Source organism: Condylura cristata, unplaced genomic scaffold (genome assembly GCF_000260355.1).
Source record: "Condylura cristata isolate star-nosed mole 26May11 unplaced genomic scaffold, ConCri1.0 scaffold00026, whole genome shotgun sequence".
Classification (NCBI taxonomy): domain Eukaryota; kingdom Metazoa; phylum Chordata; class Mammalia; order Eulipotyphla; family Talpidae; genus Condylura; species Condylura cristata.
Genome location: NW_004567127.1, coordinates 1,529,297 through 1,554,107, shown reverse-complemented (window position 1 = coordinate 1,554,107; position 24,811 = coordinate 1,529,297). Strand labels below are relative to the sequence as shown.

Sequence of the window (24,811 nt, the reverse complement as noted above, 5' to 3'; positions counted from 1 at the left end):
CTCACATCAGCACCCCTTAAAATATTACAATCTATTATTTTAAAAGTTACTGCATGATCCTGCAATTTTACTACTAGTTCTACACCTAAGAGAAGTGAAAACATGTCCACACAAAAATTTGTACTCAACACTCACAGCAGCTAACAAGAGACATTCACAGCATGCCATTAGGCCCAAGAGTCAAAACAAGCCCAATGCCCAAACACTGGATAGGTGGGTGAGCAGCACCTGGCGAACCCGCACAACAGAATGTCACAATGTTGTAAAGAGGCCTGAAAGACTGACACATGCTACAGGAGTGAACCCTGAAAGCACTACAGTAAGTGAAAGTCTTAGGCACAAAACTCCCGTATTACACAATCCATTTGCATCAAATATTCTAAACAGATAAATCCATCTACATAGAAAAGAGATTAGTGGCTGCAATCAGACTGAGGAAATTGGGAGAAACAATGACTACTAACCAGAATAGGTGTGTAGGGCTTGACAGCCCTTATATCTTTGTAAAAATCAGTGGTCCAATGTGTGAATCTGTTTCCAGACTCTCTGTTCTTCTGAGCTCTTTATCTTGTTAGCAATATCACAGTTTTGATTACTATGGCTTTACAGTAAGTCTTGAAATCAGATGGTGTTAGTTCTCCACCTCAAGTGAATTTAGAATCTGCTTGACAATTTCTATAAAAAGATTTACTAGGATTCTGACTGGAATTATTACTAAATATTTAGATCCCATCTAACAATGCCAAGCCTGCTGCTGATCCATGCACAGGATTTAGTTTTCCACGAATCAAAAATGAAAGTTAGATTTTGTTATATACTTTTTTTCGTATCTCTTGAGATGATCAAGGTTTGTATTTTTCAGTGCACTGCTAATATACTGCATCACATCAGTTGACTTGCAACTGCTGAAGTGACCTCGCAGTCCCAGCCTATGGCCCGCTTGACCGTGACGGTGGCCCTTCCGAGGGGCACGCTGTTGGGCCTGTCTGCACAGTCCTGTAGAATTTTCACATGTGTGTTCATGAGGGGATACTGCCCAGTGTTTCCCTGTAATGCATCTGGCAGGTTTTGAGAATTTAAAGTTACTTTCAGAATTTCATTTTTAAAAAGCGTGTGAACACAATTACTTCACAAGTTCACTAACATTATAGAACCAATTTTTGTTCAACATGTACATTTCCAAAAATTACATTAAGGTAAAAACATCACATTAAAGTTCTTATAACCATGAACAAGAAAAAGGTTTGACACGATGCTAAGTAAATTTTAAGCAGAAATATGATGTACTATACTTTAGGTAGCATCTGAAGATGGATGAGACATGAAAAGTTATGCCCAAAAACGTTTAAATAAAGGCAATGAAAATAAGGAAGATTTTTCATTTTTAAAATCTTCATAAAGCTGTTACAGTTATCTGTTAGTATCTACACTCAGGACAAAACCTGAAAGAAACTATAGAAAGGCGCCATCTTAGAATAGTGGGGCTCGAGTTATTTAATATCTTTTTATTACCATTACAATGTGGCATCTGGACCAAATTTTATTTAAGTAGATACAACTCAATGTCTGAGAGCAACTTTTCCTCTGCACTCCTTGGGGTTCTTGTTTCAGAAAGCCGCCTATCTCCTGCTCCTCTGAGGCCCAGCACAGCCCCTCTTCCAGTGACCCCCCCAGGTGAGCTGAGACTCAGACCAGATGTCTCTCCACACCAGGGTCCTGGTCTGAAGCTTTCAAGTAGTAAGTCACCCCTCAGGCATGGCAGACTCAACTCCCCAGGGCCAGCAGGCACTAGAATCTAGGCCCCCACAAGCTGTGGATTCCCACTGGGGGGACCCTTGCAGGACCTCACAGAAGCTCCCAGCTACCCAGCACTCCCCTCCCACCTCACTCCATCCTCCCTACTCTATTTCCACACCCCAGACCCTTGTAAAACAAGAAAAATCAGTAACTGGTTTTGTTAGAGCCTTTGCTTAGACCAAGCCTCTTTTAATATAGCTAATATACCTGGATTTCAAGAATTGGGCTGTTAGTAGATGCTAATTATAGAAAACACCGCAGTCCCCTCCTCACCCGAGGGGGATGTGTTTCGAGACCCCAGTGAGTGTGCCTGAAGCGACGGGCAGCACATGGACCACAGACTGCTGTCTCCTATGCAGACACACCCCTAGACAAAACGCCCCTTAGAGATCAGACGCAGCGGAGACAACAGCAGGACCTAAGGACACAACTCTAGAAGACTGCACTGGACTCTAAGTGATGGGGACATGGGGACGTGGGCTCCTCCTCACTCTCCCCCATGGGAGAGACAGGTAAGTGCAACTGTGGGTGGGGGGGAGGAAGCTGCTGTGACCTCTTCATGGCACAAGCAGCTCTGGCTGAAGAAAAACAGCAAAACTGAGCCTGCCTTTACTGACGCTATCAACTAAAATGTGAAAAAGAAAAGCCTACAACATAATTTTATTTTCTAACTTTTCCTCCAAGGATGTGGATGCAAAACTTTACATCCTATCTTGAGAACGCTATCTTGGGAGCTTTTTTTCACTTCTTTGCCTGTCTACACTCCACCTACCCTTCAAGACTTGAGCACTTGAAGCCTTGCTTTATTTTCCATGAAGTCTTAATAATCACTACAATTTATTAAGCACTTCACTATACGATATTCACTGACCTACACATACACTAACATAATGTAACCCTCACAGTAAACCCTGTGAGGTATTATTAATGCCCCAATTTTCAGATGATGAAAGAGACACCCAGAGGTTCTGAGGAATTCTGCCTGGATCGCACTGGCAGTGGTGGGCCCAGGGCCTGAACTTGGCAACCCGGCTCGGTGCACAACCCTCCCTCTGCCACGAGACCGCTCTTCCTAAAGGCTGGTTCCCCTAAGAAGGCCACTCGAGCTCGCCCTCCACTGTACTGGTTATACTCCACAGTTCATTCTGTTCTCTGCACACTCTTCCTGGATTTCTTGTTTCGTGTGTTTCCACTTGCTCACCAACTAAATGTAAGTTTCTTGCACACAAGTTTCTTGCCCCTACTTTTTGTCAGAGTGCTGTGCATAAAAGCACTCAATTTGTCATTCAAAATAAACTTAGTGATTCCTAAAATATCCCTGGCAATGCTATAGTCGGATCTTTTTTTCTATTTTTTTTAAATGTAAAGTTCATTTAAAAAAAAAAAACATTAAAATAGTGACACATAAAGAAAGGGAATGACAAAGAAGGAAAGCTGGGCACACTCGTGCCCTCGCTGCAGCCTAATGAACATGGAGTCACAGGCTATGACTCAGCAAAACTACCTTAACATCTGAAGGAGAGCCCAAGCAAGCAGCGGCCGTCGGTTGACACTGTCTAAGTTAGGAAACTGACTGCATGCATTTATTTTTCTTCTTAATGCATCTCCTTCTGTTGAGTCATAGCTATAAAACTGACAGGCCGATGTTATTTCTATTTCCTAAGAGAGAACACTTAAGAAATCAGATGATGTTTCTTCTGCATATGCTAATCAGTAAGTGCCAAGCTGTGTTATCAGGAATAGCACACACAGGAGAAAAAACATACTAAAGTCAGAAGTGCTTCCAGGCCTGAAAAGCAGAATAAACTTTAAATAATGTTTTTCAATCCATCAAAATGAGAAAATAAAAATGGGAGTTCAAAGACACACTCTATTTTGAATCTCGCTTTAATCAACCCATGAGCCAAGGAAGTTCAGAATTTACCCAAAAACATAATACTGGATATTAAGAAGTACCAGACCTTATATAAATCGAACAGATTTATTACCCAAGCATTTCATCAAGTTTTCTTGGCTACAAACTAAGAACACAATATCAAGGGGGGTTACAGTAATTAAAATCACTTTTGAAGGATAAAAGAGGCCTAGAGTTTTGTGCGCTTCTTTCTGAACACCACTCTTCAAATAATTTACACACAAATGAATGCAAAAAAACCCAAAACTGGTAGTTCCCTAGTTACCTGCACTAATATAATCCTGAAACCCAATGAAACTGACCATGGGATTTAACTTTTTCCCTCTTTCAGCACTGCTGGCTTTCTAAAGCCAAGCAAGTTGTATAAAATAGAAGCACATGTAAACCAGTGTTTTTCGTGGGCTGAGATAATCTGTCCCTTATGGATGGGCATAGTCTCAAAATAATTAAAAAACAAAAGTCAATGCCACTGAATTATACACTTAAATTGGTCAAAATATTATTTCAAATAAACTAGAGATTTTTAAGTCAATGGAGAAAGTGAAAAAAAGAAAATTATATCCAAATTTAATAGATACCAATTTTCAAGGACATAACTAGTATCTTATTTTTAAATCATAGTGAAGATGTTCTATTTTCTCCCCAAAATGTATGGATGCCGCCATCATATATGCAACTGGACATTAGTTATAGGCCCCATCTTGAGATCCAGAAGGCAAGAAAATTTCTTATCCTTAATCCGGGCCCCTGGTTCCAATCATAACAAACTACCCTGCTCATTAGAGTAACCTCTAACGCCAGCTGTGTAAGCTGTGTCCAGGGCAGACTGTGCCCTTTAACTCCTGTAGCAACTCATGCTGGTCTGCTCGTCCCTTGACCATCATGCCACTTCTCAAAAACAACACAAGCTTTTCATTCAGACACAATAAACACAACAGAGACACTGAAAACATGACCCGGTTTAAAGGCACACACTTGAGGTGATCACTCTCCCAGTGAAGGCTTCACCAAACAGGCCCCGGCCCCAGGTATTCAACACACAACTCCTCCTCAGGGCAACTCTTGCCTACATCTGTCTTACACATCTGATGTCCTGCTGCACTGGCAAGTAAACTAGGTCATAATCTTCACATCCGTCAACTCCCTCAAGATCCCTACAGCCGGGGGAAAACTTACCTCTGTAAAATGCGTTGCTGTGCTATTGCCTCCACCACCTAAAAAACTGAAGGGAAACAGGAGTGAGTAGTGATCTATTCCCAGGAACGACTCCCCTCCCAAAGCTAAGTATAGCAGGGCACAATGAGAACAAAGCCCAATATGGAAAACAGCTCATCCCAGCACGGCACCTCCAAAGCTCGCGGATCGATCTGCGAAAGAGGTGTACACCAGCTACAAAATCAAGAATGAGCCAAGTGAAACACTGGGCAGAGGGCACCTACGGGAAGGAGGACCTGCAAGGCCGCAACCAATTCAAATTTGACCTAGCAAAAAAAGACAAACTGGTATTCTTACAGAGCTTCACAAACAAAATCCTCAAGATAATGTTTCACTTAAAAAAAAAAAAAGATGAACACGGCCTTTAAAACTAAGTTAGTTAATATTCCTGGGGAATGGCTAAACTAGTCTGAAAAGGGCCTGCTACTACATTTAGCACAGTGTAAGGGCTTCAGTGAGCATTTTTTCTTCTGGTCATTTATCCGCCTATTCTTTGATTATCCTACCCACCTCATCTCAAGCGGATGACCAGCTTTAAGGTGCACATCTTGAGGTTGTCACTCTCCCCCAATTAAGGCTTCACCAAAACAGACCCCGGCCCCCAGGTATTCAACGTACTAGTCCTCTACCAAGTGTTTTTCTGAGCTCACTAATCAAATGAGACTCCCCCATGCCCCACCACATCCTATTGAGTTCAGATTCTACCTATTATAAATGCCTCGGATTTGTCTCATCCATCTCGTCACTCCATACCCTGCTTTCCGAAACTTAACTCCAAAGGGTAAAGACTATTTTCTTAATACCACAAATATACGTCAAGCACTTATGTGTCATACACCATTCAGCGCACGTATCATCTCTGAAAGCCCTGCAATGCTACAGCCTATACGGACAAATCAAAAATAAAAGTTGTTCAGTTCATATCACAAGTGTACATAAGATATGCCTATTCCCAAAGACCAAGGACAATTATTAGATCCCACTGTCCCCATGAAAGTTATAAAGAAAAGAGGGACACTTGGGGGGCGGGGGGTGGAGGAAAGAATCACAACAACTAGAACACTCTAAGAGACTGTAAGCATCCAGACATGCACGAACACTCACACAAATGGTATCAAGCCCGCAAACTTGCGCTTGTTGAGGTAACACACTGATTAGTCTGAAGCCACAACTGAAAAAGCAAAACTAATGCCATTCTCTCTGCAATCATTCTCAAGCCTCACTCTCTGATTAGGTATGATGAACACTGTATTGTTTCAGAAGTTAAAAACACTTGTTAAAAGCGCTTCAGATACAGAACAAGTCCAGAAGTACCAATATATCTATGTTAACACGCTGTTTAAAAAAAGAAAGGCAGCGTGGCTGTGCCCTCCTCCTGCTCAAGCCCCCCCAGGCTCCCAGCCCTCCTGCCTTCCTGCAGGGGTCCTAGGGGTCAAGCACCCTTGGCGACTGACTCTTAAATGTTGGGGTCGTTCCCCTTGAGATTCCCTTGGCATGTCCTTTCTTAAAATTCCTTTCTATTTTAAGAGCGATAAGGCTAACCACAGAGAAAGGAGTAAAAATCACCACATTATTCTGAGAAACATTAAACAGTTTAAGAAAACTTACAAAGCCCCTCTTGATGCATGCCAAGTAGCAAAGTGGGGCCCACTCTCAAGCACCCGCATGCATGGACTCCTCTCACTGATGGTTACCGTCCCCTACTTACCAGGCAATTGCTGAGAATTCGAATCAGGAAGTGTTTATGAGCTTTATAGAAGTGTTGCCTCTAAGACACTGATTCTAAGAAAAGATTTCTTCAAAAGACATAATCTTAGTATTTTAGTATTTGCTACCAATAACACCCACACAGGGCAATCTTTGAACTGCAAAGGCACAAGTGAAAAAACTATTAAGTCAAGTGAGAGCAGGATCCACAGAATCATAGCTCCCTGCTAGAAAAGACATCCTACGGTTAATCACATCCTCACTTATAATCACACTTTGTACACAGGCCTGAAGAAACCAGGATTACTGTTTAAAAATTTAGGGGAAAAAATTTAGGTTATTGGCCCCAACAACCAATATACCTTTTATTAAACACATGCATACATGCCCGAAATAAGTACTCGATGTAATTACGGTAGCACAAATAAAAGCTACTCCAAGTTAGTAGGTCAGCCACACTAAACGGCTCATTTGGACGCCATGCTAACCTACGGGCCGGAGCCCGTCCTGTGTTATTCAGAGCACAGATTATTTCAGTGGGACCACGCTGGATGCCCATGCCAAGCAGCTGCCCCAGAAGATGCAGCTCACGTACACGTGTACTCACCAGTCACTGATAAAGTTAGACTAACAGCACATACTGTAAAATGTGTAGTTTTTCCTGCTTGTGCAAGCACCCTTCAACTTTAGATTCTGTCAACAGCAACAGTGAAGGAATTATATACTGTCACCAAAATCACTCCCAAAATAAAAGCTTTCGTGTACAGTCAGTACTTCAACTATCCAGCCAACATTTAACCAGACAGCCACAAAAGAACGTGCTGCTACACTTAACCAAAAGCCACATCCTATCAAGGCTAAACTATTTTTAATTTTTTATAGTTTTACTCATAGGAGCCAAAAAGTAATATATAATATTGTCATTTCTAGAAATAGTTCCTGTTTTACAGGTTTTATACCTTGACTATGACCAATGAGTGCCTATTTCAAGTATTACAAGCCCGGTATTAACATTCGTGGCAAGATGGCCTAAGTTTGGCAGCAATAATCTTGTAAGAATGAGGGTCCCACGGCTCACTCAAAGTAGAGTAATAACTTAGTTTCTCTTGACTAGGACAGACTTTACGTTTCTAGGTATCTTTGCAGAAGCCACCCCAGCTCACCAAGGCAGTATAACAGCAATTAATCTTCAGGGAACAGAGTAGTCACTAAAAACCAACCAAAAATCTAAGAGAATTCCAAAAGCCTCAGAAAATAAATGAGAATGTGTACGATTCTTAAGACACAGAGGTTCTCGAGAACTGCCACACACAATCAGAGCGGCTATTTCATCACAGCCACTACCACACCACTTCCAAAATTTTCCACTTTTCTTCCCTTCCTCCCCTCTGCCAGTTTTGTATTATTCTCTCATTCATCTCTTGTTCAGTCTCTCTCAGCAGAGAACAATTAGAAAATAAATTCCTTTCTATCCATTCCGTCGATGCTAAGAGAAAATAACTTTGATAGTGAACTGCCTGACTTATTCACAAGCTTGTACAATACCTGGAATCATCTGTCACTTCTTCGATGAAGCCTGATTCACATCTGGGACAAATATATTCCTATAAGAGAAAAGAAGAAACATAAACAGTCTGGCACAGACACTGAACACGCAGGCTCTGAGTGCATGCAGCAAGGAGCTGCCGCCACTGCGAGCCGCCTCCTCAGAGGACGCCATTACACGCTGGCAAATAAAGAGCCCCTGTTTGCAGGGTGACTTCACAGGGGACCCAGCAAGAACTAAGCAGGAAAATGTTAAAGCTTCTTTCATTTTAATTTGCTTTGATTTTTTTGGAACTGGAATGAATCCATGATCTACTTTTCTCTCAAAAGCTAATGAAAAGCCCCACTAGGGCCCTGCCAGGTGGCAAAGCAGGTTAAAGCGCAGCAAAGCTGCTGCGGCCCACTTTGCTGTGAGTTCTTCGATCCCTGGCCAGTGAGTGACCCACAGGCACAGCAGACCGCTTCTGACCCACCTCTGCTCCCCTCAGCAGTGGACTTCGTCAATCTGCCTGTTCTGCTCCCCACTCTGTCTCTGGTGAGGCCTCTCACTGCCCCCTGAACCTCTGGCCTGTACCCCAGTTCTGTGTGTATAAATAAATAAATAAAAAATCTTTAAAAAGAAAGAAAGAAAAGCTCCATTAGATATATCAGAGGAATAAAAGACCATAATATTAAAGGGCACATCAAAAGGTATTTTTGACCACAGAAAAGAAATAAACTGAATTACACAGCATAAGTCAACTTGTGGAATAGTAATTTACAATGAAGTTTTATAATATTTCTATTTTTTGATTATCAGTGTTTCCAAATAAAACAGTATTCCCTATAGAAATATTGTTTCAAATAAACAAAACAATTATGTAATGCACTAAATTAAATTCCTTTCCTTTTAAATAAAATTTATCAAGCTTGAGGCTGATAAGAAAGAATGTTATTTACTTGGGCATCCTTGATGGTGCAAGGGGTTAAATTTCAGCACTATGAAGCTGTCTGAAGCCACTGCAGCACAAGTTCAATCCCCAGGCAGGGAGTGACCCACAGGGAGCAGCAAGCAGACCTCTCCTGTCTCCCCACTGATCCCCTCAGCAGTGTATTTCAGTAGATCTGTCTCTTCTGATCCCCACTCTGTCTCTGGTGAATCCTCTCACCCCCACTTCTCTGGCCTGTAACCCCAGTTCTTGTATGCTATTAAATATATCATAAAAAGAAAAAAGAATACAATTTAGAGACAGTCTAATCTAAGTTTTAAAAGGTATTTTTTAAATAGGTATAACCTACTAAAATAGATCAAGGGGAGGGGACACTTTTTTTTTTAAAGATTTATTTATTTAAGAACTGGGGTACAAGCCAGAGTTGCAGGGGGTGAGAGGATTCACCAGAGACAGAGTGGGGAGCAAAACAGACAGATTGACAAAGTACACTGTTGCAGGGCGCAGCAGGTGAGACAGGAGAGGTCTGCTGCACCCTGTGGGTCAGCTTCCTGGCCAGGGATCGAACTTGCGCTGCAGTGGCTGCAGATTAGCTTCACAATGTTGTGCTTTAACCTGCTGCGCCACCAGGGAGGGGCCGGGAACACTCTCAATGATTTTCTTGTTCCCCATACTTTCTAAATATGTACTGTCTAGACATTGTTTATCAGGAAAAAAATGTACGTTGTATTTAGCTACTCAAATAAACACAGTCAGAATCCTAACTTGAACATTCAAAAGCTTTTTCAAAAAGAGACACATGGGAAAAAAAAAAAAAGACAGCTGTCAAGGAAAAATCTTCTCTGAAGCCCAGTTTGGTGAGCAGATAGTCAATGCAAGAAACAGTAAATTCTAAGTAATTGCTATAGTAAATGTATGTTGGGGACATAAGCAAGCAAATCCCCAGGCTTGTCTGGGGGATCGGGGAAGGCTGGTCTGAGATGCAGACCTAAAAGAAGTCACTGGTGAGGCTCATAACCACAGAATACAGGCTGCACGGACACTGGCGGGGGCGGTGTGGTGAGCAATCGGGACAGTTTGTGGAAAATTAGGATTACACGAACTTTACCCTCTCAATCTCTTTTCCTAAACTAAATGCACAAAGGATAAGAGATGCTCACCATACTGTGAACTACTCCAGAGATAAAAGAACCTGGAGACCATACAAATGCCTGACTCCTTCCTTCTACCCTACTGTCACCCTCCCTGAGCCAGTAACCCCGTCACTTTCTCCCCTGTGAAGAAGTTTATGTGAAGCTAACTTTAAATTTACTCTAATGTCTGTGCTCAAAAAGAAAAAAAAAAGACCCCACTACAAGATGTACTGAGTGGCGACCACAGCGGTGGCCTTCTGCTCTGCTCCCTCTGTCCTCCTCCATTGCAACAGCTCCCACCCCACACCACCCCTGTGCACTCCTGACGAATGTTCCCTCAAGGCTCTCTCTCCTCCCAAGTTGAGCACACACCCCCTCGAGAGGGGGCATACCTGTATGCTTCTAGTGGAAACCTGAGTTATTCCTGCCCCTCTCTATTTTCTTCCATGTCCAAACATCAAATGCTGGCCCATTTCTCAGGTCTATTCTTTGTTCCATCACTACCCAAGTCAGCACTGGCTCTAAGTGTGATTCTTCCTGGTAAGTGTCATCCTGCATTATTGAAATCTGGACAATTTTTTTAAAAAGCATAACAGAGACCCTACCATTTCCCAATTTAAAACCTTTTAACTATTCCCAAAAATACTGAGAACAGAAACAAACTCTTAAACAAGTTTTACAGGCGCTGGTTCTGCAGATCAGTTTCCCTTGCCAAGCTCATGGCAGCCTACCCTCTCCCTCCTCGCAAGTCCCAGCCACTGCTCATGCCAGTCTCTAAGTTACTCCTGTAACTGAAACACCTTAGTCTCCTCACTTTCTCACGTGGCAAGACACTTCCAGTCTTTCAGGTTTCTAGTCAGATTGGAAAAACCTCCTTCTTGTCACTAATATAAAGTGGTTTCCGCTTATTAGTCTCTTCTACGGCACTCTCTCTATCCCTTTATAACATTATGTTTAATGTTTTTTGAATATCTTCACTCAGTAAGCTTTGTTTCAAATGACAGGTTCCATGTCAGTTTTACTCACTGATTTATGCCTAAGAAAGACATGTGTTCAACAAATATTTACTGAGTGACTGAACAAGCTGGAGTCAAACTATGTGAATCTGCCACAGTTAGTGAATGCATTGAGGGGAAGAAAAGAATTAAATGAGCTAGAAAGTAAGTCATAGCCTCATCTGGGGTGTGGAGACTGAGACCTCAGGTAGACTGGATGACCGAAAGACCTGCGACACGGCTGCGGAGTAGGGAGCTAAAGTACAGCAGGGAAAGACCTGGGCTGAAGGTCAGCCACCTCGAACCTGACCTCCCAAAATGCTGTTTGAAGTTCTGGAGGAGATAGAATGATTTCGAAAGGCAGATATCACCATTGGGAAAACAAACTAAAAAGACTCTGAAGCAAGAATCACACTGGCTAGCAAAGAGAAATGGACAACTCCTGTCTTGGGGTCCCAGGCGTGGTTCTAGAATCAGGTTTAGCCACAGTGGCTCCTTCACAGCAACGAGACGTTCCCAGGGAAGAGACCAAAATGCAGGCACACCACATGGTTCTTCCCATCACCTGGTGCTCCTTCCACTTGCAAACCCCAGACCATTCTAGTCATTCAATTTTGGTTACAAAACTTTGGTTCTCTCCAAACGCACCAGTGAATTATTCTTGACAAAACCAGCTAATGATAAAATAAATAAACCTGTCTGCTGTGGAATAGCCCTCCAGTCATCAAGACTACAATAGTTATAAGAGAAGTTTTTAGAGTCCACAAGTAAGCCATTTCCTAATTATCAAAGTACAAAACGCGCTTGTTCCTTTCATGCTTGAGCAGTGTGGTCTCGGAACAAGTGTCTGGTCTCATAAAACTATCTCACTTCCATTCTCTTGGAAGCCAACAAACCCCAAAACAGTATTCTGAAGATGCTGCAGTTCCAATTTCTATATGCAATTTTTTTTAAAGATTTTATTTATTTATTCACATAGATCTGGGGTACAGGCCAGAGATGTGGAGGATGAGAGGATTCACCAGAGACAGAGCCGGGAGCAGAACAGGCAGATAGATGAAGTACACTGCTGAGGGGAGCAGCGGGAGGGTCAGGAGAGGTCTGCCTCGCCATGTGGATCTCCTCCGGGGCAGGTGGGAATCGAACTCATGAGCAAGTGACTTTAGCTTCTTAGTGCAGCGCTTTAACCCGCTGAGCCACCAAGAAGGGCCCTCTATCTGCAATTTTAAAAGGCCTGGCAGGGCCTTCCCTGGTGGCACAACAGGTTGAAGCGCAACATTACAAAGCTAGCCGCTGCCGCTTCAGCATGAGTTCAATCCCCGCCCTGGAGGTGACCCACAGGGTGCAGCAGACCCCCTGCCTCGCCGCTGCCCCCTCAGCAGTGGACTTCATCAATCTGCCTGTCCTGCTCCCCACTCTGTCTCTGGTGAATCCTCCCAACCCCCGCACCTCTGGCCTGTACCCCAGTTCTGCCTGCATAAACAAATAAATATTTTAAAAAATAACATATGAGCTTTGGAATCAGAGACCTGAATACCATTCTCAGATTTCCACTTATTAACTGTGAGACATCAGGGAAGATGTCTTTCTGAGACTCAATTTCCTCATCTGCCAAATGCTTGCTTCACTGCCTTATTGTCAAGATCAAGATGTTGCAAATACTTAACCACCTAAGTAGCAGACATCTGATAAAGACAGTACAGTTATCCCAGATTAGTCACTTGCTCAATAAGCAGAGGATCTGAGAAAGACCACAAATGATGCGCAGCTTACGCTGTCACGCTGGGATAGCCTACTAGACCCACCCCCACATGCCCATAACCCAAATTCTCCAACTCAAGGACCAGGCATCTGGCTCCTCCTGGCAGCCCCAGGAGGAATGCGGCTTGCTTCTCTTCTTTCACTGTGACCATAACCCTACACTCTCTCGACAGACACATTCTTTCTCCTGATAGAACATATACAATCATGTGGCTATACAGTTGTAACCACAATGTAGCCATGCTCTACATTACACCGAGGTCACAACCAAGTTGGATTTTTAAGTTTTTATCTCTTGGTCATTTATAAAGATGAACTCTTTACATTTTAACTTTTCCTGTTTTCTTCAAAGATAATCAATTTGGGGGAACATCTATGAGTTAAGGGAAATTTATAAAGGGGTGAAATAGAAACCAAACATCATCTTTCTCTGCCTCAACACTCTGACCACACCCAGATCTTAGTATCATCCAATATAATCAGATACAGAGTTTTGAATTTTAAACATAAGGGGTTTATACTGGTGTAAGGGGTGGACAAACAATAATGAACAGATGCCCGTTACCTACCTGGCACTCTGGAACTCTCTCCTCTGCTTAAATATTAATATATTAATATATCAATATATCAAGCTTTCATACCGACCCCCTCACCAGTCCCACAGTCACAGTCTAGTAAAAATTCTGTAAGTCTCTGCTCTCAGCCCACTGTGAAAGAGAAGCACAACAAACCCAAGTTACTGACCCTGAAACAATGCCAGCAGAAACCCAGCAGTTTCCACCTCTATCTAAGCTGCGCTCTCCCTAGGGTCTAAGAGTTTACTGCACACAACCCCGTGAAGATGCTCAGTAGCTGGTTCACCTGAGTGAACTGCTTCAGCTGTAGCACCACCTGTTCACCTAAAAATATTCAAACAAATTTCTTTTACCATTAATAGTGTAAATCAGGAACAACATCCTAGTTTCAAGGAGCTCTGTTGCCCAGCCACTTACACAGTATAGGAACACTTTGGGTCCAGTAAAGGAAGGCAAAGGATGAGATTAATGCGTTATTTTCCTTTCCTTTTTATATTTCAAGGGATCATTTACCACAAAATATCACGTCTTGGCAGGACAGTCAAGCCAAGATTTATACTAAGTTCCATAATGTGAAATTTGCATACACTGAACTTTTTTTTTTAAGACTTATTTATTTATGCATACAGAACTGAGGGGTACAGGCCAGAGGTGCAGGGGCGGTGAGAGGCTTCACCAGAGACAGAGCGGGGAGCAGAACAGGCAGATCGAGGAAGTACACTGCTGAGGGGAGCAGCAGCGGGCGGGGGAGAGGTCTGCCACGCCATGTGGTCTCCTCCGGGGCAGGCGGGGATCAAACTCATGTGGAAGTGGCTTTAGCTTCTCAGTGCTGTGCTTTAACCCACTGCGCCACCAGGGAGGGCCCACACTGAACTTTTATACAAATTTGCATCCACCTTTAGTGGATATAGAAGTGAGAGACAGCCTCTACTACTGATTTACAATTTCCATAGCTTTCTTTTCTGTATTTTTACTATCAATGTCAAAGTGTTTTTTTTTAATTTGTCTGCAAAAGAATCAGCCTTTCTGTCTCATCTAAGAGCCAAAGTCTAAGATCACAGTATTACATTAGTCATAGTGTCCAGTTCACGTTCTCTTTGTATATCATGTGGCAAAACTGCCAGAAAACGCCTGGCTGGGGGATCAGGAACCCCAGCTGTCTGAATGCTAGTCGCAGGTGCTAGATGAGAACCCACTGCGCCCTGAACTGCAGGCCGACTCACAACTGTGGATCAAAGATACTGTTTTTTTTTTTTTAAGAAACTTTTTTCACAGTCCCCTGTGATTATCTTTTCTTGAAAAGCACCAAGTGAACCCCAAAAGAAAGACAATAGAGTTTCTGAGCTTCCGTTCCCAGTTCCATCACTGCCTTTGTGATCTTCGTGAAGACCTGTTTCACCATCTACTGTTCTCTTTACCTGTGTCCCCCAACTCTCTCAGGAAGAGAGGGTTGTCTTGGCTCATTCATGTCACCAACTATTCATTTTAAATGAACAGTTTGAACATTCTGAACTCAAGAAATCTTAAGGAATTACTGCTCTAGTAAGAAAATCAGTTCACACACACACAAAAAAAAATTAGGCCACAGTCTGAGGCTTATACATACCTATACAATTTAAATACTGTCTGAAAAGCTCATTCCGTTCCAGGCCAGTGAACTAGGGAATGATATAAGGTCTCACTCCCTAAGTAACATTCACAACCCTCACCATTTCGTTCCTTCATTGCAGGCCATGACTGAACTTGGACATTACCAGGAACTCCAAACAGTGTATAATCAACCAACCTTCTTTAGCTCATTGAGTGACAAGGCAGAAAATCAGGTCATGAGACAAAGCATTACTTGGTAAAAGCTTGATCAGATGGACAAGAAAAACAGATTAATCTGCAAGAATCATCAGAGAAAAAGTTAACTGAATATAACACCATCTAACCAGGCAAGATTTAGTTATGTGCTGTTTACGTGCCCACACCAAAGGCAGCAAGAAGGGGTGCAACCCAGCAGCATAAATATGAAAAAGCAAAAGACCAAAATGTTATGTTGAACTCTGATGTGTCCCACCACAGTTTGGAGGACAAATCTACCTTCTTATACTGACAGGATCAGTGTGGGCTGGTAAGAATCTTCTCACATAAAATGACAACACTCACTCACTCATCAAATATATTTTAAGCTCTATACTCCAAAAAAAAAAAAAAAAGTATCAATTTAACAGCACAAATAAAAATTTAGGTTAACAACTTTTAAGTAATTTAGCACTGTGCTCCTTTCCTTAGGCCCACAGAGCCATCCAGGAGCTCTGATGTACACCTCATCAAAATGCAAATAATATTTGAAATTCTAGTAGTTAATTTCCATCAATGACATAATAGAACTTTACAAGAATGACTTCATTCACCTCACAGCAGGGACTTCCAGGTCAGGAAGATCTCATACAAACTTGTTGATAAAAGCAGCCACTGACGGTTACAAAATAAGAAAACGATGAGTTGACTGGATAGAAGTTTAAGAAGCAAGGAAGGGCTCAACATAGTCCTGAAAAGGAAGTTATCCCAAGTCAAATTTACCTGTCACTGAATCCCAAGACCTCAAAAAAAGAAAAACAGTTTTCAGTTACTCAGTCAACATTCTAGTATTAAGAATAAATAGTTCTGTTCGACTTAAAGAAAAATCTTGGCAGCACTTTGCATGTCCTTAATCCTTCTGAGATTGTTCATTATTTTAAGATGAGACAATACAGCTTGTAACTTACTAAGTAGATTCTTCATCGCAAAGGTAAAATTTAAATACCAATACGATTAATTTCACTGCATGTAAAATGATCTTTCACTGCATGTCAAACCAGTAAGATTAATTTCACTGTATGTCAAACAGAACAAAATTTAAGATCCAAAAATATCCAGGCACTCAAGTCACTCAACTATACATGGGAATAAACCAAATTGCCTCCTTTTACAAAAGGTTAAGTAATTTGTTTAAAGGTTAAACTTCTCCCCCTATAGTTCTATATATTTATATGTAATAATTAAAATAATAAACTACAGAAAGAGCTAGTACATTTATAAAAATTAATAATTAATTCTATAATTGGCAGTCATTTTGCTTATTCTGAAAGCCCTTTCCTACCACTTTTAAACACATCTCAGACCTAACGTGGGCAAAAAAGCATTTGCTCTAATTTTAAGATAATTACACTATTTTTAAGTTCAAACAGCAAATCAGAAGTAGGGGAAATATTTAAATCCTAATTCCACTACTCATTTTCCCCCAATACTTTCAGTCTCTTCACTTCTCCCAAAAAGTACTAGCCCAAGGGTTAAAACAGCTCTTGAAATAGAATAAGCACCAATAATTATTGAATGAAAGCATATGAACTACTGTTATTACTGCATGATCTAGTACCTATTATTTTAATGATATTATCAAACAAATCAAAGTGCTACACTTTACAAATACAGAATATGTGTGTGTGTCTCCTCAAAGAAAATACTTGGAAAGAGAAACAGGTAGACTTTCAGAATCCTTTATAACACTAAAGTTACAAGATGAGACAGACCTAAGTTGAGAAATACAGATGCCATCACCACGACTTCTGACCTAGACCATTCTACAGCCTGTCTTAACTTCCATTCTACAGCCTGTTACCAGTAAGGCCTCTAAACAATACATACTGTAATATAACACCAGGACATAGTCACAGGCACTATAAATTTAAATCAGGGAACCAAAAACTTAGTAAATTTAAGAATAAAGTGCCTCACACTATCCCCTAATCTATGGAAAATCAGTAAGCAGCTACTTTCCATTTAACAATTTCAGCTACAAATGATTAATAAGACTACTCTGTTTTAAAAGCCAATCGGATGTTCGTCTGGAAGGCAGGTAACCATGGGAAGCCTCTGGCTTTACAAACTGACACAGGCAGACTCAAAAGGAGAGGCCCAGCTCCACCTGCCGCTTACTGATGCCAAGTGGGTCATCATCCACTGCTTGGAGCCAACTGTTAACTCATTAATCTGCAGGCTTGTGCTTTGTTTAAGGTGTTTTATGAATACTAGTACTACCGTGATATTGGACATGTATAAAAACAGAGATGGCAAGAAATACAGATGGCATCTGTATTTCTCAACTTAGGTCTGTCTCATCTTGTAACTTGCCATATCCTTTGTGCAACAAACGCTGAATCAATACCATGTACCAAGCACTGTTCTAAATATTAGTGAAAAAGGAAGTAGCAATAAGAGTGGTGAGTAAATGAGAAATTTAAAGGCATATAGGAGTAACTGCCTAAAGGATAATTAAAAATCAAGCAAAAAGGACAAAAGCTGAATCTTGCAATATTCGAAAAGTCTGCCCTTAAGTCCTGAGCAGTAAGCATGAAACAGTCGCTAACACCAGCTCTCTCACTGAGGACAACGCAATCACTGAGTATAGTCTGGACAACCATGGAAGCGGTCTAGGGTTCTCACAATAACTAAGGAATGTCACAGACACTTTAATGGGCAGCGCCAGAAAAGAATAAGAAGGGGTGTGGAGAAAAAGGAACCCTCTTACACTGGTGGTGGGAGTGCAGACTGATCCAGCCCCTTTGAAAAACCAGGTGGAGGTTCCTCAAAAGACCAAATAACGGGTCTGCCAGATGACCCAGCAACTCTACTCCTAGGGATCTACCCAAAGGACCCAAAAGCACTAACTCAACAGGAAATCTGCACTCCTATGTTTACTGCAGCACTATTTACAACAGCCAAGATATGGAAACAACCAAAATGTCCAGAAACAGATGAGTAGAACAAGATGTGGTATATACATCAGTGGAATACCACATAGCAATCTAGAAAGATAAAACTCATGCCATTTGTGGCAACATGGATAGAGCTGGAAGGGATTATGCTCAGTGACATAGGTCACAAAGATAAAGATAAATACCAGGTGATTTCACTTAGAGCTGGAATATAGAGAAACCAAACAAAGGGTCAAAGGCCAACATTAAAACAAACCCCGGAAAGCCGATCACAGAGCCGAGGCATCCATGTGGGAATGGGTGGAAGAAGGGGGAGGCGAACAAACGGGCTGTAGCGGAGGACTATGGGTGCTCTAGTGGCAGGAGAGCCACGGTGACTGGGGGAAAAGGCCCACACTGACAAAAAATTAACATGAGTGTAAAATAATGGCTTTTCATTGAAAATAAAAAAGTAAAATTTAAAAAACAACATCCAACACAAAGAAATGTCTCTCTTTTCAAACTTCATATGGCTAGTTGAGTGGTTTTTTGTTTTTTTAGATCTTTATAATTAGCAATCTGGGGACATAAACACCAAGTCTTTCTGAATAATTTTAATGTCCACTAAGTGTCCCATAAAGCAATTACTGGATTAAGGCAGTGATAACTGTTATTTTATTTTAACCTTTACCAAGTATTGTTCACCATTCTGGAGGTTGCAAATTCATTTCACAGTTCACTTGGGTAGGTGTTATGTCTTTTTTGGTCCCAATATCTACTAGTATTTTCCTATTATGGGCAACCAATTCTTCAGAGATTGAATGTATGTGATTTTGACATGAATTATTTTTAATTCTTTTATTTTACAGAGAATCATTTTAATTTTTTAAAAAGCTGTAAGTGCAGGTAAATTGTATTACCTATAAAGTCATTTCATTAAAGGGAATACTTCAAAATATAAAATAGGGTTCTAGGTCTGATAGGTTTGCAACCCACTGGCCTAGAAGGTTGGCATCATTATAGATGCAGGTTAACCCAAGAAAAGGGCATGTAACCTTGGGGTTTTTTCTTACTTTCCAAAACACAAGTTCTGAATAAGGAAGAAGAGTAAACATAATGAAGCCTTTATTTGAAGAATGTTCACTATGTTTGAGATCTACTCACACTTGCCCATCAGAGTGAAAGGCAAGGAGGAGAATGCAGGTTACCTTGGCTAAGAAGTTTCCTATGAAACTTGGTGAAATCAAGAGGAGGTGTCAGCTATCTTAACACATCTTCACAGAAAACAAAGTAACTTGGAAAAGAGACTGGACAGTCTACTTAACATACATGAAAAGTGGGCCTGGTTTCTGACGACCAGGGCCAACTCACCTCTCCTTGGCACACAGGCACCTGGAGGCTGGGCTTTGAAGTTCACCTAGAAGCTGACATACAGTCCCCTAAGGAGCTGCTAACACTTGAACTTAAAATCTAATGCAAACCTCTGTAGGTGAAACAGCAAAGACACCTAAGCTGCTTCTATATGGTACAGATCCTATTTCACTAAAACAAGGATTGTTCGTTCCTACCCTGCCTTTCAATCAAAGATCACACTGCTCCACTTCTCTGGATTCTCAGTCAGGCGTCCAACAGTCACAGCTCCAGCTCATCCATGGCAGGATGGATCAAGGTAAACCGAGAGGGTCAGATGACTCGGTTCCAGTCTCATGGAGAACTAGTATTAGAACAAGTAGAGATAATTTCAGTTTACCTTCTTCGCCAGAGTTTTAAAAATTAAAAGCTTAAGCACAAAATCTATGCTGAGGAAGCTTCTACAAGCTACAAGAGAAAGGTAGAAAGTAAAATGTGACTAATACTCCGCTGAGCTATAGAAAAGCTAAAAGCTAGGCTCGCTGTCTATTTTGGTTTTTAAAGTGGAGGGGCCAGCTCTCCTAAGTTATGTGTGGTGTTACTGCCTCAGTTTGCCAGGCCTGTCAGTTTCAACTGACAAAAATTTGAATATTTTTCACTCAGAAGCTGTAACTTCTAACCTACAGTGTGTAACTTCAGAAGGGTGATCCAGTTCCCCTGGTCTTGCAGGAGGGAAAGTGACCCCAAGAGATGGCATAAGGCAAGAGCAGCCACTAGCTGCTGCCCTAAACAGTCGCTGCTATCAGGACGTTGGCAAAATTATATTTGGTCTCATTATCTTAGTGAAAAATCCCATCGGATCCCAAAATGGAAATTGAAGTTATATCGTAACAAAACCTTCAGCTCACTGATACAAGAAGACAATAAATGCTGTCCCTCGGTCCCTGACCCCAGGGTTCCTCCACCACGGCACACTTAACATTTTGGCCCCAATAATTCTTTGCTGTGCACCGTTACATGTTTAGTAGCACCCCAAGCCTCTATCCACTAAATGCCAAAAGCCCTCTCCTTCCCCCCAGTTGTAGCAACCAAAACTATCTGCTTGACACCACCAGGAGCCCCCTGGGTGCCCCAAATGAGCATCGCTACTCTGGCTGTCTCCTTCACCACACCCAGAATCCCCAGGCTCCTCCTCAGACCCCTTTCATTTGCATACAGCGATTAAGAGCCAGCCCAAGCCTTCTTTTCACCTTTAGTAAGATGGCTGCCTGAAAGACTCCAGCACCCTCTCCCTGAACATCAGTTTAGGTCATTTAAAAAAAAAAAAAAAACAAGCAAGCATCAACCAAGTATTAGCATCCAATCGGTACTTCACAAAAAATACAGGGAATTTCTCTGTAGTGAGTTTAATTCTATGATCTTTGTACTTCCTCACACAGAAAAAGTCCCACAGAGTCCCCCAAATATGCATCTATTCAGCATTAGAACTTCAAGGCTGAACTAGCTCCTTACCCATGCGTATACATTTCTCAGCTCTAGGTCCCTGCAGATATTAGTTGTTGACAATATATGTTCAAACTTGGCATGGCTGCACCTGATTTTCTACACTGAAGCCTTTTAGACAAAGATCTCACAACCATTGAGCTTTCAACTCATCAGATCATTTATTCATTTGTGTTAAGAAATATTTAAGATGCACTGTTATGTAACACCAGACTAGAATGCTAGGTAGGCAGTCTTTAACTACCAACAGCAGAATTTAAGATATCTAATTATGAAAACCCCTCAAATCCAGTTCAAGTCACTAAATTCGATCTTTCTAAGAATCATGCAATTAAAAAGCAAGATCAGTGAACTTAAATGTTTAAGACTCACAAAGTCTTCAAGAAATCTACTTTTTAGCTACTCTTATTACAATGTGGTAAGGAGTTTTGCCGTGTGGAGTCACCACAAGAAAAACACAGTGATAATGACTTGTACAGCGTTAGATAACACTACTTATTGACAAGAATGGCACTTTATTAGCTCAAAGAAGGTGATGTAAGAAGGGAGAGCAGGTCTTCCAGGTAGAGCCTCGGAGATGAGCCATTCACCACAGTCCTTAATCAGGCTGCTGCTTGTCTGGATCTGGACGCCCCCGTCTCCACAACACTGAAGCGCATCCTAGTCTCATCGATACCACGAGCGTTCACTTCTGCTGTGATTTATCTTACCTGTTTAATAGCCCTAACAGGTTTAATCTCCAAAGGTAATATTCCCTGACCTTTACGTAAAAGGAGGGGAGGGCAGTGTGCAGATGGACGACGCCTTTCTATCCCATGCAGTCCAGACGGCACTGGCCAGGCACCCTACGTGGCACAGTAACTTCACTGACTTCAGCTTCATACTGTCCCTTAGTAGGGTAGGTGAGGCAGAAACTTCTGCTGTGTTTGAAAATAACTTAAAGTTAATTAAGTATTTCTTCTAGCATCTGAGACCAAAAATTATATAAAGTCCTTTTACCCAACTGTATATAAACAAGAAATCCGAGGGATTCAAACCCATATAATCAAAATCTCTTATTTTAAAATCCAAATACTAAGTTTTACTAAAATTACTTTCTCTCTAAATAGGAAAACACATTTAGTGAGAGAAAATCCTATCAATATTTACCCTTAGACTGACAGCTCTTTCTGAAGCCTATAACAGTATATTTTCATTGTAATATTACCTTTATGACTTCCCCTCATTCCTTAATACCTTCTTTCTAAAGGAAAGGAAGGATCCAAACCAAAGAATCAAAAGCTAAGATGGATAGCTCAGTACTAGCAGTAAGGACACCATGCATGTTCCAATCTCTCTCAGAAGTTACAATCAAAGTTATTAATTTCAATACAGGCATTAAAGCCAGCTGAGTCCAAGGATCTTTCAGAGTAGTAGGACTAACAAAAATAAATAAAAATTTTAAATAACCTAAGGGTCATTACAGGGCCAAACTTGGGGTATGCTATTGCTATTGCCAACACACACTTCCAAATATATCAAGGAGTCTTGTGTCCTTGAGTTTGGGCAGGGAGAAAAGAAAGCGTCATAAGTCCAGGCCCACTGAACACAACTATGGCCTCTATGTAGTGAATAAAAGGGCAAAAGATGAGATGGGTCCAGAGCAGTCCTTCCCACTGAATGGTAAAGAAAAGTGCCTAGCAGGAGCTCACTGACAGCTAATGTGAAACATCCGTGGAGGGATTCGTGGGAACTAGCGGGAACTGAACTGTACACTTAGAATTTGTGTACTGTATGAATGTCACACCAGTTAAAGTAAGCATGAACATTTAAAAAAGCTAATGTCAAACAATACTCAGCCTAAGTGCTTGCTCAGAGAGGGCAACACACAAGGGTTCTCCCAGTCAACTGGCCCAAGATCCCCTCTAGAGATGCAAATTAAGTCAAATAAAGCAAAACCTACTCAAGATTAATGGGTCTGATCATATTCAGAAAGATACCCAGGTTTCCCATAATATTCATCCAGCTCAGGGAACAATGTATGTCTGCTACATGCTGGCTCCTTACAGGAGGGGATCTCAAGCTTGTATAAAAAATATTTTTTAAAAAGCTTCTCAATGCGAGATGGAAAGAAATGTACAAAATGATGTAAAAGTAAACTGTTATAAAATTTTAAAAATAATAATAATAAATAACATCTAACAACAACAAAAAAATCTTCTCAATGGTGTGCTATATGAAAATAGCACTAATACTGACCACAGTGCTTGATTTGGTTTTTTAGTAGGACAGATGCGTACTGAAGCGGCCACTAACTGAACAGGTCATTCTTAATACCAACATTTTCAAGATGACAGTGTGGGGCTCAGGGCATACGCGAATGGCCATGAAACAAGGCGAAAGACGCAGGATCAGGATCGTCAGAGGGATCAAAAACTATACCCCTGACCCCACTGCACCTCTTCTTACGATCCACAGTGAGAGTGACCCACAGTAAGAGTGACGGCCTAAATGTGTCTCCCGGCTTCCTCAACTCACGCTTCCTTTCTGCCCAAGTGTAGGATACTCCGCTCCATCTGAATTACACTCCTCTTCCCAACTCAATTTAGAGCCCCGACCTCACCCTTCCCCAGCCTCACCAATGCTACCATATCCCCGCCGCCAAATTACTATCGCCCATTTTATCTGTTCTCATCAACTTTACATTGTTCTTTTTCCATGTCCGCCTTGTCTTTCAAACAAAGTCATCAGGTGCTAAAGGGCAAGAAGCCCTGTGTGTACACACAGTTGTATTTAGCTGTGGTGGCCCGATTTTTAAACCAGGTGTGACAGGTAACAAACTAAAGATCAGTAACGTCTCCGGGCATCAAACTAAGGCTTAGAAAAACACCTTAAAAGTCTTTCAAAAAAGCACTTTGAAATAAATGACGTGGGGGGGTAAGAAGAAAAGAGAGGTGTAGAAAGTTAGCCTCTTGTCACCTTTAAAGGCAAACCGTGAACATGCTGAAAGATCCAACATGCTCACACCTTCGGCTCAATTCCAGACTGCTCTCTGCGCTAAGAGACGCTGGAGGCCCTGATGTCCAGCAACAAAAAGGCATCTGCTCTTCCCCGTGCAGGAATATGGCAAGACGCATGAACACATACAGCTAAATCAGAAAGCAAAACTGAAAAAGCAAGAAGGAAGGAAAACTCCCGAACAAGCCGCAGAGCCCAGCCCGGAGCTCGATCCCCTTCAGGCAACTTGCGGAATTCCACTTGTGTTTCTAAGAACGAAGACACCCAGACATTCTCTAATGGGCTCACTCGTTGATTCTGAGCCCCTATAAATTATACTAGTCGTCAGGTAGCCGTCTGGGCCGGCTGGACCCGGACGCCTCACTAATGCTCAAAGGAGGTGGCCGAAGGCAAATGGCCACTCACCCCGGCGGCCTCCCTGCGGCACTCAGCGCCCCAGCCTGGCTTCGGGGAGCTGGCGAGCACGCCGCAGTGGCGCTCTGGCCCCTCGGGGGCGACAGACCCACTGACCCCGCACCGCCAGTTCTCGGCCCCGGACCTTTGGGTTCAGGGGGCGCCCGAGGGGGGGTGCCGCAGCCACCCGCAGCAGGACCACCAACGTGAGCCCGGTCGGCAGTCCCCCCGCCCGGCGACGGGGGCCGCGACGCCGGGGCCAGCGAGCAGCGCCC

General features: G+C 42.1%; 1 protein-coding gene across 1 annotated transcript in view; it reads right to left on the bottom strand.

Moving 5' to 3' along the window:
- Window positions 1-24,811, bottom strand: part of RNF115 (ring finger protein 115) — a 55,855-nt gene that overhangs the window by 14,393 nt on the left and 16,651 nt on the right. Inside the window, exons 3-4 of the mRNA XM_012730007.1 lie at window positions 8,180-8,238; window positions 4,889-4,934 (exon numbers count right to left, since the gene is read on the bottom strand). Of these exons, the coding sequence (XP_012585461.1) occupies window positions 4,889-4,934; window positions 8,180-8,238 (105 nt within the window). The remainder of the gene's footprint in view (window positions 1-4,888; window positions 4,935-8,179; window positions 8,239-24,811) is intronic.